The sequence below is a fragment of the Manacus vitellinus genome, unplaced genomic scaffold (assembly GCF_001715985.3).
Source record: "Manacus vitellinus isolate BGI_N305 unplaced genomic scaffold, ASM171598v3 scaffold_4_pilon, whole genome shotgun sequence".
Lineage (NCBI taxonomy): Eukaryota > Metazoa > Chordata > Aves > Passeriformes > Pipridae > Manacus > Manacus vitellinus.
Window position 1 is genome coordinate 18,064,560 of NW_021940604.1, and position 18,229 is coordinate 18,082,788.

The 18,229-nt window shown below is 41.3% G+C and overlaps 1 protein-coding gene across 3 annotated transcripts in view; it reads left to right on the top strand.

Moving 5' to 3' along the window:
• MCM9 (minichromosome maintenance 9 homologous recombination repair factor) overlaps positions 1 to 18,229 on the top strand; it is a 48,622-nt gene continuing 30,393 nt past the window's right edge. For 2 of the 3 annotated variants that reach the window (XM_018077905.2, XM_018077906.1), the window contains exons 1-7: positions 1 to 44; positions 782 to 1,098; positions 4,887 to 5,203; positions 7,273 to 7,354; positions 8,234 to 8,434; positions 10,691 to 10,816; positions 12,024 to 12,143. In XM_018077905.2, coding sequence (XP_017933394.1) covers positions 789 to 1,098; positions 4,887 to 5,203; positions 7,273 to 7,354; positions 8,234 to 8,434; positions 10,691 to 10,816; positions 12,024 to 12,143 — 1,156 coding nt within the window. In that variant the 5' untranslated portion in view covers positions 1 to 44; positions 782 to 788. Of the gene's footprint in view, positions 45 to 781; positions 1,099 to 4,886; positions 5,204 to 7,272; positions 7,355 to 8,233; positions 8,435 to 10,690; positions 10,817 to 12,023; positions 12,144 to 17,215; positions 17,441 to 18,229 lie in introns of those variants that run through there. The other variant, XM_018077907.2, reaches the window with a different exon arrangement.

The following is an 18,229-nucleotide window of genomic DNA, read 5'->3' on the forward strand; positions in this document are numbered from 1 at the left end:
CGGTGGCGGGAACCCGGCCGGAGGGGCGGCGGCGCCCGCTGCAGGTACCGAGCGGGAGCGGGGGCGGCGCAAGAGCTCTGCCCGCCTACCCGGCGGGCGCGGGCACGGGGGTGAGCTCGGGCGCGCCCCGCAGCACGGGACGCGCTTGGGGCAGCTTCCAGGCGGGCGGGGAGGCAGCGTGCTGCTGGCCCGGTCCGGCCCACCCCTGCCTCGCCACCGCTCTAAACCTGCTGTCCTGGCGGCGGCCGACTGCGCCGCTGCGGAGAACCCCGCCCTGCCGCCGGTGGGGCGGAGCGGACACGCCTGCTGCTTTCCTCCTCCTGTCACCGCCCACAGAGCGACGGAACGGGGTGCCTTCGAGCTTTTCGCTTTGTGGCATTCACGGGCGGAGCGCCCCCCGCCCCGGCTCCCGCCCGCCGCTCCCGCCCGCTCCCGCCGCTCCCGCCCGCTCCCCGCCGCCCTCCGCCTGCCCCCGGCGGGCGGGCGTGACCCTCTGAGGGGGCGGGGCGGGCTGGCGAGTTGGCGGAGCCGGCAGTGAGGGACTGCAGGCGGTTCGTCCCGGCTCCGGAGCCGGCGCGGCGCTGGTGCCGTGCCGGGCAGCAGCGGGTCGGAGGTGCCGCTGTAACGAGGTGCCGCTGCCCGAGCTCCTGAGCCGCGCCCCGCTCCCGCCCGGCTCCGCCATGGGCTTCCCCGAGAGAAAGATAAAGTTTCCCGCTCGGCGCGTGCCCGCACCGGGAAGCCTCGCCGTGTAACCTCCTCCCCTCACCTCGCCCCCGTGTAGGCGCAACATGGTGCTGAGCGCGGACCAGGTGGCCCTCATCGGGCAGGTGTTCGAGTCCTACGTGCTGGAGCACCACAGGGACGACATCCTGGGCATCCTGAGGGAGGCGGACGACCAGGCGCACTACCCCGTCGTCGTCGATGCCTTGACGCTCTTTGAGACCAACATGGAGATCGGGGAGTATTTCAACGCCTTCCCCAGCGAGGTGCTCCCGATTTTCGACAGCGCGCTGCGCCGGGCTGCCCTGGCAGCGCTGCAGGACACCGCGGACCCAGCACGGCTCAGCCTGAAGCAGAACCTCCACGCCAGGGTCTCGGGTGAGTGGCGGGGCAGGGGCTGCAGTGAGCTGCGTCTCCCAGTCAAGTTTCCTTACTCTGGAACAAACTATTGGGGTGCCATGGGAATGAGCAAGTTGAATTCTTGCCGTTTCACTGTTTGAAGCGGTAGGGAATCTTTAGCGTCTATTAAGCAGGAAAGAACACATGCAAATACATGGAGGTGTGTAGACCAACCCCCCCAAAAAAGCTATGGCCATTGCCACTGACCTGCATGCAGTGATTAGTATTAGTTGGGTCAGGGCTTATACTAAAGCCTTTCCGTGGCAAAGACTCCTCACATCAGCAGCTGGTCTTACATTATTTCTCTTCTAGACAGAAGATCTAAAGAAAAGTTTTAGGGGAAGATATATGGTTTGTAAGTTTAATTGCAGGTTGACTTCGCTACTGTGCCAGTTGGCTCATCGTCTTTTTTCACTCCAGCCACCTCCCAGAAGAGGCAAAGTCAAAATTTTGAGTTGTCTTGTAACAATTCCATTTGAAATTGTTGAATTTTATGCTTAGCTGTAATAAAATTGCTTGTTATAAAATTGGAATGAACTGTTGAAAGGCATGATCGTTAACAGGGAACTTTGTCATTTTTTCCACTGCAAGTTGATATGCCATTATTCCTTATTAATAAGAAATTTCTGGTAGCTTTGAGGGCTGGTAAGTGTGGAGTGCAGATTCAGGAGTTGAAATGTCTGTTTTGCCTGCTTTGGGAGACTGGGTCAGTGGTGGCATCATCCCTTCTGATAATTTCTGGTCGTAACTATTTGGAGCAATAGTCCACAAAGCCAAGAGGTGGCAGCCTGTGTTTCCCTCCCCTGCCCTCTTGTGGAGTGGATTGTGGTCATTCAGTCTTTTGACATCTTGGACTTGGATAAATTACAGTTGTTAAATAGGCCTGTGTTTCATTCCAGTAAGTTTCAATAAAAATGTTGTAATGAAAACACATCCATCAGAAATACAATTAGCCTGTGGCTCTCACAATGCTATTTTTTCAAGATTTTTAGAGGGAAAGAAGTTAAAAAAAATAAGGCTTGCTACCAATTCAGTTATTAAGGAGCTTGTACACAACTGCTGAGTACGTGATGTAAAAGGATGGCCTCTGTGCTTACTGAAATTTGTCATTGGGCATCTCCCTGTACCTATGAAAGCAGGAATGAATTAAAACTCTCCTCCTAGTGTTCTAGGATGCATGTGCATCATTCAGAGCTTCAGCATGAGAAAAAGACTCCAAGTAGGATTATTTTAAAAGCTAGCAAGAAGTATTAGAAGAAGTACAGCAAGGGGCAGATGATCACTGCGTGAGTAGCGGTGTCTTTAAGACATTCCTGCTCCTGTTATCAGCCTGTTACTGGAGCTGATCATTCCTCCCACAGTGGTGTTTTGTCTGAATATTCCCTTATAAACCTCAGGCAAAATTAGCAACGTTTGATCAAGTAGTTTTAATAACTGATAAAAGCAAGCCTGACAGAAGAAGTTAGCAGATTACAAATAACCCTCTCACTAAGCTGGAGGGAAATTGATGAACAAGGGGGTTATCCTTGAGTGGTCCAGCTGGATCAAAATAACATCTGCCCACATAGTTTAGTTAATGTTCTGTACCACCGAAAGGCTGGCTTCGGAAGAAACAGAAGAAATAAGCTAAGGGATCTGTAGCCTTCTTTCCACATCAATTTTCCAATGGTACTGTTACCTTTCAAGTGGATTCTGTGTTTTGATTACCTTCAGGATTCTCCTCTTGGAGTGCCACTTCCCATTCCTACATCAGATGAGAAGGGAATGAGAAGGTGGGGCATTATTTTTGGTGAGAGCAGCAGACAACTAACTGGAGTGCAGCTGAGGGGATCTTCGTGTCAGGCATGGAATGAAGTGAGGAAAAGTGGTTTTGCTTATGCTGGGTATAAGAATGCAATCTCGACACACTGCTACCAGTACATCTAGGAGTTCAAAGAGGGATTCAGGGAGTGTGAGTGTGCAGCAGTTAATAACAGATGATTACCTTGGGTTAACTGAAGAAGGTAAAAGATGAAGTTATCTGAATTTTAGCATTGTAGGAATTTGACTGTGTAACTTCTGCATTTTGCTACAAATCCATGAAATGATTTTTCCTTACCATTAGCCTGAGCACTGCTGTGTCTGTTACTGAAGGCCAAGCTGCTTCTAATAGTTCAGCGTTTTTGTGACTGATACAGTAAAGTTGATTCAAAGAGGCACATACTCAATTAAAGAGTTCATCAAGCAGCCTGATGTGATCAGAACAAAGGCTCTTTTTTCACATCCAGACTCTTGTCTCTTCAAAATTCACAGGGATGATCGTCATATATCCTGACAACAGTGCTGCAGTTCTCTCTAGTGTAAGATGTGTTGTATTTTGCAAAGTTTCTTGAGGGGCACCAATACTGAGCTGGGAAAAAAATGCCAAAACAGTTGGAGAAATAATGGATTTTTTTCCCCTGAACTGATTAGAAATGCAAACCTGTGGGAGAAAAAAAAATTCAACAGGTTTGGTAGAACATGTAAATAGCTTTGCTAGAGTCAACTAGGAAAAAATTGTTTGCAGTTTTACAGATTATTTAATTCCTTTCTACGTTTTCTTAACTTTATTCTTTTACCTTTTAAAATTAGCTTTATTTTCTTTAAATTATTTTCTTTAAACAAAAGCAAAAGGTTAAACGTTGCTTAAAAGCATCAAAACAGAGTGTTTCAGAGTGTCTGAAATAAAGCATTTAGTTTTGAAAACACTGATATAAACATATGATATCTTTTTTTTAGCAGTCAAAGCTCCTAAGAAGATTTGACCTAGATGCACAAATAGTTTTAGTCCCCTTAGAAACATCATTTCCCAACAGATTTGTAATTTTACATCTCTATTTTCTGGCTCTGTTTTAAAGCTAAGAAATTATTTTAGGAGTAGGTAATATCTTTTTAAGTTGATAAATATTAGTATCTTGTAGTTCATTACTACTTTCTGAAGAAGCAATATTGTGCTCAGGTGATCATTTCAGAGATGTGTAAAGTTGAGGTAGATTAATTTTCCTGAGGACTTTAGCCACCGTGGTGCCAAGTGATGGCTGCATGAGTGAATGCTGGAACAGGATCAGGACACCACTGAATTGGCTGTTGGGGTGGAATTAAAGGAGGGCAGGTGGAAAGTGTTCTGTCACTATTCACTTGAACTTACAAGTGAATTGGCTTTGGTTGTGTTCAAAACTCCTTTACATTTTTTTTATGCTGTCTTCCTTGTGCTTGAGCTTTACTGGTATGCAATGTGGATTTAAGGTCAAATGCTCACTAACTGCGAATTTTAAATTTGCTTAGACTTGAGAATTCACACAAGACTAGGAGCTACAGCTGTTTAACTATGGAATAACATTGAACTACAATTAAGTAGCATAACTAAAATTTTGTAAGGCAGATAAACTAGTTGTAGAATAAATGGCTTCTGCAAAAAGAACATTTTAATTAATAAATAGATCTGAGAACATCAGGATCTTCTTCCATGAATGGAAACTGTTCGTGACTATTCAGCCCTTGGCAAGAGAGGGAGAGTAAAATGGCAACATTTTCAGTTAATGCTCAGTGTCTGATGATTTTCACTATCTGAGGCCAGTGAATCAGATTTATGGTACAACAGATGAATTGCTGAGTTACATTTATGAAACAGTAATAACAATGGCTACTGTTCATATGTCTGGCATGTTTTCTAGCCTTTCTGTTTAACTGCACTGTAAGTCCATGTTTTATATGCACAGCCTTATGCTGCACATATTTCTGTTTAACAGGTTTGCCTGTTTGCCCAGAGCTGACTCGAGAGCACATTCCTAAAACCAAGGATGTTGGTCACTTTTTGTCTGTTACTGGGACTGTCATACGTACCAGCTCGGTGAAAGTTTTGGAGTTTGAACGGAGTTACATCTGCAACAAGTGCAAGCACGTGTTTGCTGTCAAGGCTGACTTTGAACAGTACTATGCATTCTGTCGTCCATCAGCCTGTCTTAATGAAGAAGGCTGCAACTCAATCAAGTTCACTTGTCTCTCTGGAACAGCCTCTTCTCCTACCTGCTGCAGAGACTATCAAGAAATCAAAATTCAGGAACAGGTAAGGAAAAAAAAAGATGGAGAAGAAGGGAAAGGTATTAAAGTATAGATGTCTCAAGTACAAAAATAATTAACTTATGAAAGAAGACATTTGGGGGTCTAATTTCCTGTTGAAATAAGGTATCTCTGCTAATCTTGGTGAGACTATTCATGCTTACATTAGAATTAAGATTATCCCATTTTCATCGTTAAGTTTTACATGCTAAGGTAAGTGGAAAAGTTTTACAGGTTCTACTGTTGTTTAAATCAAATGCCTGAGAAGACTAAAAGAAGCCAGGCAGCCTGTTGGTCAGAGATTTCTCAAAGAGTTAACAATTAAGCGACATGTTGATTAGACTTCTGTTATTGGGTAACTCCATTTGATGTTGTACAAAATGCCCAGGATCAGTGCACAGATGAAATTTCTGTAGATGAAATTCCATTCCATGTTGAATCCTTACATCAAGTGTGCATTGTTTCTCTAAGCACTTACTGGACATGATGCTGATGTTCAACACTGCTTCTGAGGACTAGAGCTAACCCAGTGGTGGCCAAGGCCAACTGTAGCTGTGCAGTATGGTCAACACATGGTGTCTGCAAATGTCTCTTCCCTTCAGCCAATATTGAATTCAACAATTATTGCACATGTGATCCTTACAGAATTTGCATTTGTTTTCTGATGGTAGCCCTGGGTGGAAGTACAGCCAAGCTGGAGGAGTGAGAAACAATTGGACCTCTTTTTGTGGTAGCACATAACCAAGACAAAACTGGCAAAGGAAAATCTACACTGTATGAAAATTGAGAATAAGCAGGGTATATTGCAGGCAATGTTTCTGTGTTTATTTATATGCTCAGTGTCTTTATTTCGTAGATCTTTTCTAAGATATCTTCAGTTGTTTCAGGGTTTTGATTTTATAAATGGAGAGGATAGTGGTGCCAATCTACATGCAAGATGTATGAAATTTGAAATGAAGCTCTTGAAAGTTCAGAATAGCAAAAAAAAGTAAGGGATTAAAACTTTCTAGGAAATAAACCCTGTCTTACATGTTCATATAATGATTGTTCCTGACATATGGGAGATTTCTATAACTTTTTGGTTTATTGTGTGACAATAATGTGATAGAATAAATAAATAAATATGATAAAAGGAATTTTCAGCACCATGGGCTTATTAAAAACAGTAAAATTAAACCAGGATTGAATTTCACTTCTGTTTCACTACTGAGCTCTGCAAGTAACTGTGCGTGTGTTACCAGTACTGACAGTGATGTGAAGTGCCTGTGGCCACGTAGATAATATACAAGGGTGGATTAACCTTCCTAGGCACTAGAGAGAGAATAAGTCTAGAATTCTAGCATGTGTGACCTGTGCTGCAGAATGAAAAGAAACTTCTGACTGTTGTACTTGTGCAGTGGATACTCTAAAAACTATTGCAAGCTTTAAGTGTAAATGGGAAGATTGCCGGTTGGAAATAGATTCTGACCAGATTGCATAGACTTTGCCCTGGAGAAAAGAAAATGATATTACAGGATTTACTGGCACATTTGTCAATATATATATTTGTTTTTTCCGGTTGTTGATTTAATCCTTGACACCTAGGTGTACACTTAATCTCAAACTCTCAAATTATGGTTAAATACCAGAAAAATACAGAGAATATTCTCTCAGGATGTACTTCCGTGAAGGGTTATCTAACGCATTGACACACTTCAGTACCCAAAGTCAACTTTGCATATTGAAGTATCTAATAATAGCTCAACTTATAATAAAAAAAAGATCAACTCTTTCAAATGACCTCTTTTAGTGAGCTTTCTTCAGCAAAATATTGAAATCACACTGCATCTCCCAGCACTGAGCACCTTCTGCTAATTTAATACTCAATCCCATTTCCATTAATATCAGCATTAAACTTTCATTGTTAAGTTCATGGCAGCAGTGCCATCTTTTACTGTAAGTTTTGTGATAAAAGGCAAGAACTGACCTCAGTTCCAGGAAAGAAAGGAGTGTAGGTCTTTAAGCCAGAGCAGCTATAAATGAAAGGCTTTTGAAAGGTGCTGTTCTTAAGAAGCTCTTTTGCTTCCCATCTCCCAGGTTCAAAGGCTGTCTGTTGGAAGCATCCCTCGTTGCATGGTGGTTGTTCTGGAAGATGACTTGGTGGACAGTTGCAAGTCTGGTGAGGATACAGCATATATCACATATGTTTGTACCACAAGCATTTTTAGTTTTTCATTTGAGATGAATCTTTGTCAAGGAGGCTGTGTTAGTGCAGAGAGCTTGTCAAATGAGGTGTCTGCATCTGTCATGTTGCTGTTCCAGGATGGACAGTAGCATGGCAGTTGAAGACTATTCTAGAGAATGTCATGACCCCCCATATTACATCTTAACTTTTTAACAGTTCAGTTTCAATAAGTAATGGGTTGTGATATACAGAAATTATATTAAATCATGTTAATGTAGAACACCAAACCTCTTGAGGAAATTGGTTCACACCATCACCCAGCATGTGTTGCCCCTTCTTAGATTCAAAGAGCCGGGTAACCCGGCTTTCTATCTAAGGAGTGCTGCAGGTGGAAAAAGCTACTGGGCATTCAAAGAAGAAGCTAACTGGCAGGAGGATGAATGAAGAATGGACTACTAATTCTCAGATAGGCACATCTCCACAAGAAATTAATTTCTGGTCATACTTTCTCAGAAGAACACTGTACCCAGAATGTTAATGAGTGATTCTGGAGTTCATAAAAGTTACCAGAAATCAAATAAGTTTTGACTGAATTTTTTGTATAGTCAATCTAATTGAGAAAGCTTCTACAGTTTACTGTGAATTCCTCTCTTCTAAAAGAGGAAACAAAGAGAGGTATAGCTGTAAGAATTCACCTCCTTTAAACAGAAATGGAAAGACACAGCAACTTCCTACCACAGATGTAAGCACTCTACCTTATCTTTGTTTTAGACTTCCTGTAAGTGCATTGCATTATTATGCATTACAGCTAACTAAAATGGCTTCATGTCTCAAGTCAGATGTTATTTTGCTAACTTTTGTTTTTACCTCCAGGAGATGATATCACAGTGTATGGCGTGGTAATGCAGAGGTGGAAACCTTTCCATGAGGGTTCACGCTGTGACTTGGAGATTGTTTTGAAAGCCAACTACGTTAAAGTGAACAATGAGCAGCTAGCAGGGGTTGTAATTGATGAAGAAGTTCGCAGGGAATTTGAAGACTTCTGGGAAAGGCATAGGAATGATCCCTTAGCAGGTTAGTAGTTGAAAGCTTTTATGTAGGGCACTTGATCGGATAGAGATGAAATCAGGAGTGAAAATACAGTGACTGAACACATTTTCCCCCATTATCCTATCCCACCACCCATTAATGCAAGAATATATTTTTTTCCCGTACAAGAATATGAAATTTTTACTTTAATATTACTGAGGGGGAGGAAGTACCAAAACTACTGCATTGATCTTCCTTCTTTTGAGCTTTCTAGTCAAGTATTTTGTGGAACATTTATTAACAAAAAATGAGAAACAATATAATTACTGTGGGGGAAAAGAGGAGTGTTTTATAATCAAGAAAGACGAAGCATACTTCTTAGAAGAAATGGTATGGACCAGATCAGCCTTTAGTCAGCGTAGCTGTTGCCTCTGGGACGAGAGATCTGACTCGCGGTCTCTGCATCCCAAACTAAGCTGTGAATCTTCACCATAGAGCTTAGCACATCTTATCTTTAAGCTAACCCTTTCATGCCTAGACCCTTGACTTAGGTGCAGTGGAACCTCTCAATTCACAGTGGCTTCCAGAACAGTCAGTGCCGGGTCCTAAACTTAGTGTAGTCTGTAGTCGACCACCTTGGAGTAACTGGGAGTTGTGCCTGAAACTCTCTCCTTCTCCATAATCTGAGTGCCTTCTCCTCAACTCTGTGGAATCTCAATGAAATCTTTAGGGTCTCCATCATTGAATTTTTTTAGGCTGACACTGTATCTTATAAAACCCTGGAAAGGGCTTAGTTTTTCTTCTTAAAAGACAAACAGGAGGAAAAAGAGGTGGGAATATCCCCCAAATTAGCCTGCTCACATAAGAAGCTGTAGATCCTGTCAATGTTAAAGATTCTTCAGAACTGCATTTCCCAGAAAGCAATTTAATTGCTAGCTTCCTGCTGTTTGGAATAATACATGTTTGGAATGTTTGGAATACAATGTTTGGAATAACATTTCATCCTTCTGCTCTTTGGAACAAGATTATTATCACTCTGGTTAGAACTGTTCAGAAAGTAATTCAGGATCTTCTTTGAAGGTTCCATTTAATCTTTCATTCTCAGGACAGTTTTTGGAAGCCTGCAGGGAGCAATGTGATTTTGTGCAATATTACTCATTCTGAACAAATAAATATGAAGTGGGTACAAGAAAATTGAGGTGGAAATGAGAAGGACCCTGACTGCCCAAGATGTCTGTTTCAGGCTGTTAGTCTGAATTTGAGTTAAAATGGAGGACAGAGATCAAATTTGACTGAGGAGTCTAAGGTATAGGCCATTGCACAACAGAATGTGTGTACATTTGTTTTTTTTCAAGAGATAATGGTAGCTACTACTGCATTTTGTGTCAGTCACTTTGTGATGCTAACTCCTAAGTGTGGAGTTAATTCTTGAGTTATGCCATGGCTGACCAAAGTTTTTAAAATTTCACTTTTGGATGGACAAAGATGTGTTAATTCCTTCAGAAAACCTCCAAAAGAAACACATATGCCTCAAGTCATCTATTAGGGGCTTACATATTTTGCCAGTACCACGTAATTGCATCTAAATTTAAAACATGAAGTTAAGATCTCAAAATTGGTCACTCTCTTTTATTCCCTAGCAATGGGAGTAACACATCGCGTTAAACCTGTGACCCCTTATGTGCTGGTAGTGTTAGAATATTAAAGGACAGAATTAATTCTGTTACATATCTTGCAAGCCATCAACATTTGTGCTGGGAAGAGACTATGGTAGGGAGGAAAAAAGGGATCTGTGACACAGAAGGGTCAAAAAGGAAAAGGAAATTGAAGGTAACAACAAGAAAATGAGCCATGCTATGTGTGCACAGGTTTAAGACAAAATAATTCAAGTGTTAGAAGTTTTCTTTATTTTCTTAAATGTACAACACACCAGTTTTCAAGGGCTATTTCGAAGTCTGGAAATTTTTAGGTTTTATTCTTCATAGCCCCTACACTTTTAGCTATGAAACAAAAGAATTTGGATGATGGTATTTCTTTCCTTAGAGCCCTTTTCTCCTGCTATCCAGACCATACATTCCTTAAATTGCAATAGGATTGGCTTTGCTGCTTGTGACTGTTTGGATCAAACAACTGCTTTGGGTCCCATTTAAAAAATAAAATAATTTTAAAGAAAATCTTCTCCCTACTCTGTTCCTCTTGTTCAAGAAGGAGGCCCAAATTATTTGTCAGTATACACAGGAGTCTGTGGGAAACCAAGTTTTACTCCAGGGGCAGTGCTGAGTGCCATTTTTGCTGTTTTAGGGAGGAATGAAATTTTGGCTAGCTTATGTCCTCAAGTTTTTGGCTTGTACCTGGTGAAGCTGGCTGTAGCCATGGTGCTTGCTGGTGGTGTACAGAGAACAGATGCTACTGGAACTCGAATCAGAGGTTAGTATTCTTTCTAACAGTATCAGATCCTTTCTAACAGTCATTCCCATCCCTGTCTTCACCCACATCCCTCCCCCCTACAAAATCAAACCAGTAAGGTCTTGGAAGCATAATGATCCCATTTTCTTGAGTGAGAACAGTTTTGATCAATCCCGAGTATTATTGCAGAATCTCAGACAAATAAATTTTTCCCCCCAAAAAACCCAGTAGAAGCAGACTTTCAGGTTTCCATTAGGTACAATATTAAAGGCAGCTGTTTTATCTAAAATATAAATTCACTTTTTATTGTATAAGTGACATTTTTAAATGATTTCTAGTAGACTATTCCCAGCAGTATTGGCATCAAAGGATGGAATCTTAATGTTCCCTTAATGTCAATCACTACAGTTCATTGAAAGGAAAAATTAAAGGATTCATTTTGCTTCCTAATGCCAGACTTTTCCATCTATGATTGTCAGCACATCTCACTTAGTTCTGTAACTCCCAAGTTATCTGCCTGCTGATTCTCCTTCTGTTGTTATTAGATGGCAAATCTGCCATGTGCCAGGTGGTATGCAGGTCATAATCTATGTAGGTCATAATAATTCTAAAATAGGATGTCTCTCTATACACATACAGGATTTTCTTAATGCTCCAGCAGCTAAATAAAGTTATAGACTTTATGATTGAAGTTGTAGTGATATTTTGTAGACAGTGAAATAATTTTAGAGCACTTCAGTGAGATTGTAGTAGCCAAATTATTGTTTTGAAATTATGAAGTTATGTAACTGTTGGCAAAGAATTAGTTAAGAAAAACAACGTGCTGATTTTATTAGTCCATTTTGCAATAATTTAAGTAACCAAGTAGTGGAATGATAACTAAAACCTGGTATCCTTCTGTATCAAGTTCAGGAGTGAGATGAGCCTGAGAAATGAGTATTCTAAAATGTAAGAATTCTCATTACAGGAAATGTGCAGAAACCTGCTAATACTTTAAAAATATTTCACTGTAAATATTTGTGTCCAGGAATATGACTAGATGCTTTTATTAAACAATAATTTATCACATCCAATAAATAGTGCAGTCTTAAACAGAATCACATATTGTCATGTATATGTAGCGCTAAATGTCAGGTGAATAATTACAAGTATTATTTAATCTGAGCATTTTTTGTATATGTGTGTCTTTATCTGTACTGTCTGCTCTACGTCAATGTTCTCTCCCAAGGTGAATCGCATCTTTTGTTGGTTGGAGATCCAGGTACAGGGAAATCTCAGTTCCTGAAGTATGCAGTAAAGATCATGCCACGCTCCGTGCTTACCGCAGGAATTGGATCTACAAGTGCAGGTATGTGCTTCTTCACCTGGAAAGGTTTATTTTCTCACTCAAATATGTTTGTATAGAAGCCTTCTACATGATATGAACATATGTGCTCAGGTTGTATGAGCACAGCTGAAGCAGAGAACTACTGTGGAGGCATATGAGGCCTGATATAACTCTGCAGAAGGGCAGTCCTGCCCTTCAGCTGTATCCGTGGAGGACTGTAATGGAACCTTCCAGGCCTCATCTAGAGGCACCTCTCAATGCTTTACTTGCAGAGGGTGATCTGGACCTGTATTTTTAGTGCTTTCCAGTATGACAAATACGACATCTTTCCAGAGCTCACACTGTGTGATGGGCTAGCATCCTGACCAGATATCTCCTTTCTTCTGTTCTTTCATAAATTCTGTCTGGATGCAGTTGAAATTCACCCCTGTGTTGAGGAATTACTTCTTACTCGTAAAGATGATTTCAAGGTGGTTTTAGAGAGCAAGTGGTTTTTTTTCTTCTTTGTTTTTTTTTCTTTCTCCTTTTTGTTAAATTTAAGTATGTCCCAGTTGGCTCTGAATGCTAGGCATTTTTACAAACTCTTCTGGGGACAATGTGCAGAGTCAGATTATCTCTACCAATGGCTTTATTTGAACAAATGAATGTATTACTTGTATGTTCAAAATCACAAAATAATTAGGGTCAAATCCCAGTGTCTCAACTAGCATGTGTAAATTGAATATTTCTCAGATAGTGCTGCTTTTCATTTTATGTCTGGGAAACAGCATTATTTATACATGGGACAAACAGAGAATAAATCCTTCCCAGTTCCATAGCTGTGTGTATACTGGGCCTTCTGTGGCAGTGGAACTGGAATGTGATGTCAAACATAAACCCACTTGTGTGCAGGGAACTTGTTATGAAACATATATACCTCTAATTTTCCATTTAAACTGTTGACAAATAGGTCTGGAGAGAAGCCAGAGAGAAAATTTTTGGCTCAGCATAACCTTTTCTGAAGTCTTTTTTTTCCGTGTTAAGAATTGAGAACAGAATGGATAATTGTGGGTTTGCTAGGGGACTTATAGTGATCTGGAGTGAAATTTTACCATACATTTCAGCGTGACTTTGCCCACTTTTGTCAGTGCACTTCCTGTGCAAGGTGTGTCTTACTTATGAATCTGTTTGTAGCTGTACCTAACACTGATTTTTGTCAACTTACCCTTTGTGCAGAAGCTTCAAATTATGAGTTTGAAGAATTATTAAACTGCTTTACTTTCCTTACCATATTTGCACACCTCGAAGTACCAGTTTATGCTTTCTCATGAGAGGACAGTCCTAATTCATATTTTTCCCTTCCGTGTACAACTATTAAATCTGTAAATTTCATTTTCAGCTAGTTCCTCACTATATATAAAAAGCAGTCCAGATTACATTTAATTGCTGGGTCTGGGATTTTAGTCCACATAGGCCAAAAGACACACCTCTGAGGTTTGGTAAACCCTGGAGAAGTGCTAAAAGCTGTTTACATTTGGATCCCTCTTTTAGAGAAAACTGCCGATATCTAACCAACCTTTGGTAAGATTCTGTGCATTAACATATCTTGTACCCTTTACCCATCTGGTACAGTTTTAGGACACAAGCTATTTAACAACCATTGAATTAGAATTCTGCTTCCTAAACTGTCTGTCATATCAGTTTTCCTTAGTTTTCTGCACAAGCATTTCTTTGTACCAGGACAACATATTAGATCATTAACATTCTCCTTGTGCCACAATTCCCTTTCTTTCCTGCTCTATCTTAGGTATCACGTACTTTGGGATCCACCATGACCCTTTGGGGTTCTGCAGTGTCATGTTCCTGCTGCAGCCCATTAACCCATCCAGTCCTAACTGGAATTGCCTTGCAGAATTTCAGAAAACATTGACCTAACTCCTGCAGCTTAATTTGCTGTTGGGCCTCTGCTCTTTCAATCAGGTTGCTGCCTTCCCCTTCACTTTTTAAACAAAGCCTGTGCTTCATCACTTTTTGCATGATTCAGAAACTGTGACCCAGGAAAATGCCTGCTTTCTTGCTGAAGATCTGGAAGACCTTCATCTTCCTATCTCACCGACAGGCTCAAGCTGCCTTATTGCTGCAAACAGCCCTTACAAATGACCAATAATCTATTCTCTGTTTTGAAAAAATAGAACTTTACCTCCACGCAGTGAATATGTTTCTGAGTTTACTTGTTTTATTAGGTTGCCTTTCTTGCAAGCACTTAGTAGAAATTTTCTGTTGAGTTTTCTACGGGTTTAGGACTTCAGTGAGGAACCTGGGTTTTTTCCCGCAAATCTCTTTAATGAGAGTTGGCAGCTAGAAGACCAGCCCACATGCAACAACTCCAGAAATTTATTTGACCAGTGTAGGACTTTCTGATTTGTAAATAAAAGATGGGGTAACCATCTGTCTCACTGTTTGGTTCTGTCTACACTGTTTTTTCAAAGGCCTGTTTCATTCTTCCCAGCTAGTCTCTCTTCTGAGAATCACAGAGAGTCGTTCAGCTTCCTTTTATTTTTAGAAATTGATACATAGTTTTCCATAGAGACTTAGTGAGGCTTAACAAACTCTCTCTGTAGGTTCTCACCTTACTACTGAGTTTAACCAGCTGTTTTGCAGTCCCCAGAGCCATAGCACTGCTTATGCATATTTGGATGAGATGATCACTAGTAAGAAAATACTTCATTTACCCTGGAGTTTGAGATCTGCAGTGATTGACTGGTATGTTCAACTCCATAGGGACAGGAACCAACACATGCCTGTTCTGGCAGGTCTGGAGCTCAGGGACATCTGGGCCAGTCATTCTGCTGCTTCTTGGTGCATATTTGGTCGTTCACATTTCTGAAAGTTTCGTTTGGTGTTACGTCCCTCCACAGATGGACTGCTTAAATAATTTTGTGAACTGTATTTAAAACAGCCTGCTTAAAAGTCTGGGAGACTATCAGCTGTTTCTCCAGCTCTCCAGTTTTGTATAACATGCCTTTCTGAGCTGTATGAAATGCAGCCTTGTTGCCTTTCCTCTTACAGCCTCTGCAGAGCCTTGTGAGTGCTGCCTTTTTGCTGACATTTTGCACTGTGTGAGATTGTCCATATCATGCCAACAGCAGTTTGCTACCGATTTTCTTTCTTTTCATTGAAGGGAACTGACTCCAGGGGAAACCACCTCTTCTTTTTTTTCTGTCATAGTAAGCGTCGCCCTGCTAGGCAGTCTTCAGGTGCTAAAGGCTGTCTCTCCTCTGATCCATTAGAAACCAATCCAAAGTGGCTGACATGAGCCATCCAGCTGTGGTTATAAATAGAGTACATGGTGTCAGTATCCTGAGGTATGCAAGACACTGAAACTGGAGATATTTTTCCCTCTTTGTAGATCCCAAACTGTCCCTGGGCATTCCCAAGTTGCTACAAGCCAAGGCAGTGGCAGGGAACAGTTTTCCACTGTAGATTCATTCCCTGTCCCTGATAAAGTTATTAATACAGATGCAGCCTTTAGGCCACTCTTCTCTGATCTTCACTTCCACCAGGGGATTGTTTTCCTGAACAGTTATAATTGTACATGAACTTGAAGTATTTTCTATCAGCATGTACCTTGAAAATATTTTCCTGAGAGCATGGCTTCATTGGCTGTTCCATCAACAGTTGGGCCTCAAGTTGAAGAGGCCTTAACTCTGTAGGAAGTCTGCTAGACTTCCTGCAGGAATAAAATTTGAACTTGTGATCAAACACCGTCAGATATGTTCCATCTGTAACAATGTCTCATCTATTGCAGATTCTTAAAATCCCTTAATTACCTCCCAGTAATGCTGCTCCAAGATGGCTTTGTCCTGAGACAGCTTACCTTCACCTCCTGCATGCCAGGGATTATTTAGCCAAGTATATACCTGTCTTCAAAAATTTTGGTCTGTTCATACATCTGTACCTGAAGACCTATAGTTAGGATGGATGGCAAATATTGCAGGAGCAGTGCAGCAACTTCATCGTGTTGGCTGAAGGTTTCAGGTCTTTCACACATCCAGGCCAGCCTTCATCAGACTTATTCATCCTGCTGTTGAAATGGCAGGCATTTCAGTTGATTTCTGGATGGATATCAGATGTCTTCAGGATTCCCTCTACTGCACCATGAAGTCCCTGCTTCTTTCCAGTTTGGATCAGAGTAGGTCTGCCCCACCTTTCTCGTGAGATGGGACAAACTGAAGAACACCCTTATTTTGAAAAGTAGGCTTCCTTATCTCATAGTCCAGGAAAGTTTTGGATGGAGACCCCAACAACTCCCTAAAAGTTCCTGACATTTCAGCTAGTTCTAACACTGCTGTTGACTCGTAGCTGTTGTCTCATGCAGTGCACACACCTCTGATTTTCCCTATCTGCAGATAGGCCAGTCACACCTTTATCTTACAGACAGTGAGTACCCAGCCATGCCTCCAAAAAAGCTTTAGGTAAAGCTGGAAATGTTCAAGTGTATCCTCCCTCCATCTCCTCTTGAAAGAGCCTTTGCTTGTCAAGTTCCATGTAGAAGCCTGGGTTTGGCCTTTAATAAAGCGTCTGTAGTGCCTCCAGCTGGCTTTTCTTCCTTAGATTGTCTTCACTGCCTAGACCAAAAATTAAGAAAAAATCCCTCCACCCATCTTCTCCAGCCCAGTTTTCATATCACACACTACAAGACCAGCTCTTAAAAAGAGAACTGTAACTGGAAACAGAAACACAAATAGGAAGGCCTAGCATGAATAGTCCCACACACACTGCCAATGCTGATACACAGTTGTCAGGTTTGCAGCATCTTCCTGGCTGGCACTGAGCAGAGCTCCCCAGCTACCCACCACAGCAACAATTAACCCATCATCTTCAGACCAAACTTCTGTGGCTCTCAAAATATGAGATAATCTGTAAGCTTGCAGACCATCGTGCTATGGATAAGGAGTAGGGTAGTTAAGTATGTGAAGGATCTCCTGCAGCTGTCCAGACAGAAGTCACAAGATTTAGTTAACTTTACTCTTTTTTTGTCTCTGGTAAATGAAGATTTGCCAGGAGTGGATGTGCATAGTACATTTTGGGTTTTTCCTTTTTCTTCCCTGCAGCATTTTCAGATGGCATGGACAGTATTAGTCTAGACTAGTCTGAACTGACTTCCAGAAAACCAGCAGTTGAGGCACTACAAAGAAAATAATGGACTGTCAAATACCAGATTTCTCTTTGTGACTTTGTCACTCACATCTCAAGAACAGATTGTCTGGCAAGGCTATAAACTAAGTTATTGTGTTTATTTTAGCAAAGTTCTGAGTTGCTGTGCTGTTGAAGATTGGTAATAAGGGTTGGCTTTGTAAAAGCCACTGAAATTTTCACCACTATGATGGAGCTGGAGCCTTTTTGCCCCCATCAAACTTAAGTGTCATAGAAATTCAGACTGAAGGTGACACCTGAATAAATCACAGTAAGATGGACAATTTTTTTCAAGCTAGACATAAAAACCCCACTCCTGTTTTTCATCCATAATGTTACCTTGTCTGATCCACTTACTTCTTTGTACATGACTAACCTCTGATAAGCATTATGACAGTCTTCTAATGAAACTAGCTATCTGTCTGAGGTAAAAATACACCAAGATGCATCACCAGTCCTGTCAATAGACTCTGTAGCACTTCCTCGTATCTTGGTGGTCTCTGCGAGTAGAAGTTCGTGGGAAAGCGAATTCATCTTCAACCTTGAAATTCTAGTGCTGTGCTGTCAGCAATGGCTGTGTGTCATATGGACAACCCTGCTGCTTGAAAACTTACAGAGATCATGGATAGGTCTTTACAGATGCCCTACATGCACTCTACCTTTTAATAACACTAAGTTTGTGCTGTGATATTGCCTGAAGCCTGTGGAATACTGGAACTTGGTTTCTCAAATTCCATGCATCTGGATTATGATTTTTAACAGGAAACATGATATTCATAAGGCAGTGTGTATGGATTGCTAAGATGTGGACAGAGTTGTAGAAGATCTGAAAGGCATCCAGCCTCTCAAAAGGCATAGAAAAGCCATTTATCTTGCAAAGATGATGAGGTAGGGTTGTTCCTCTCCAATTTTCACCAAGCACAGTATTCTTT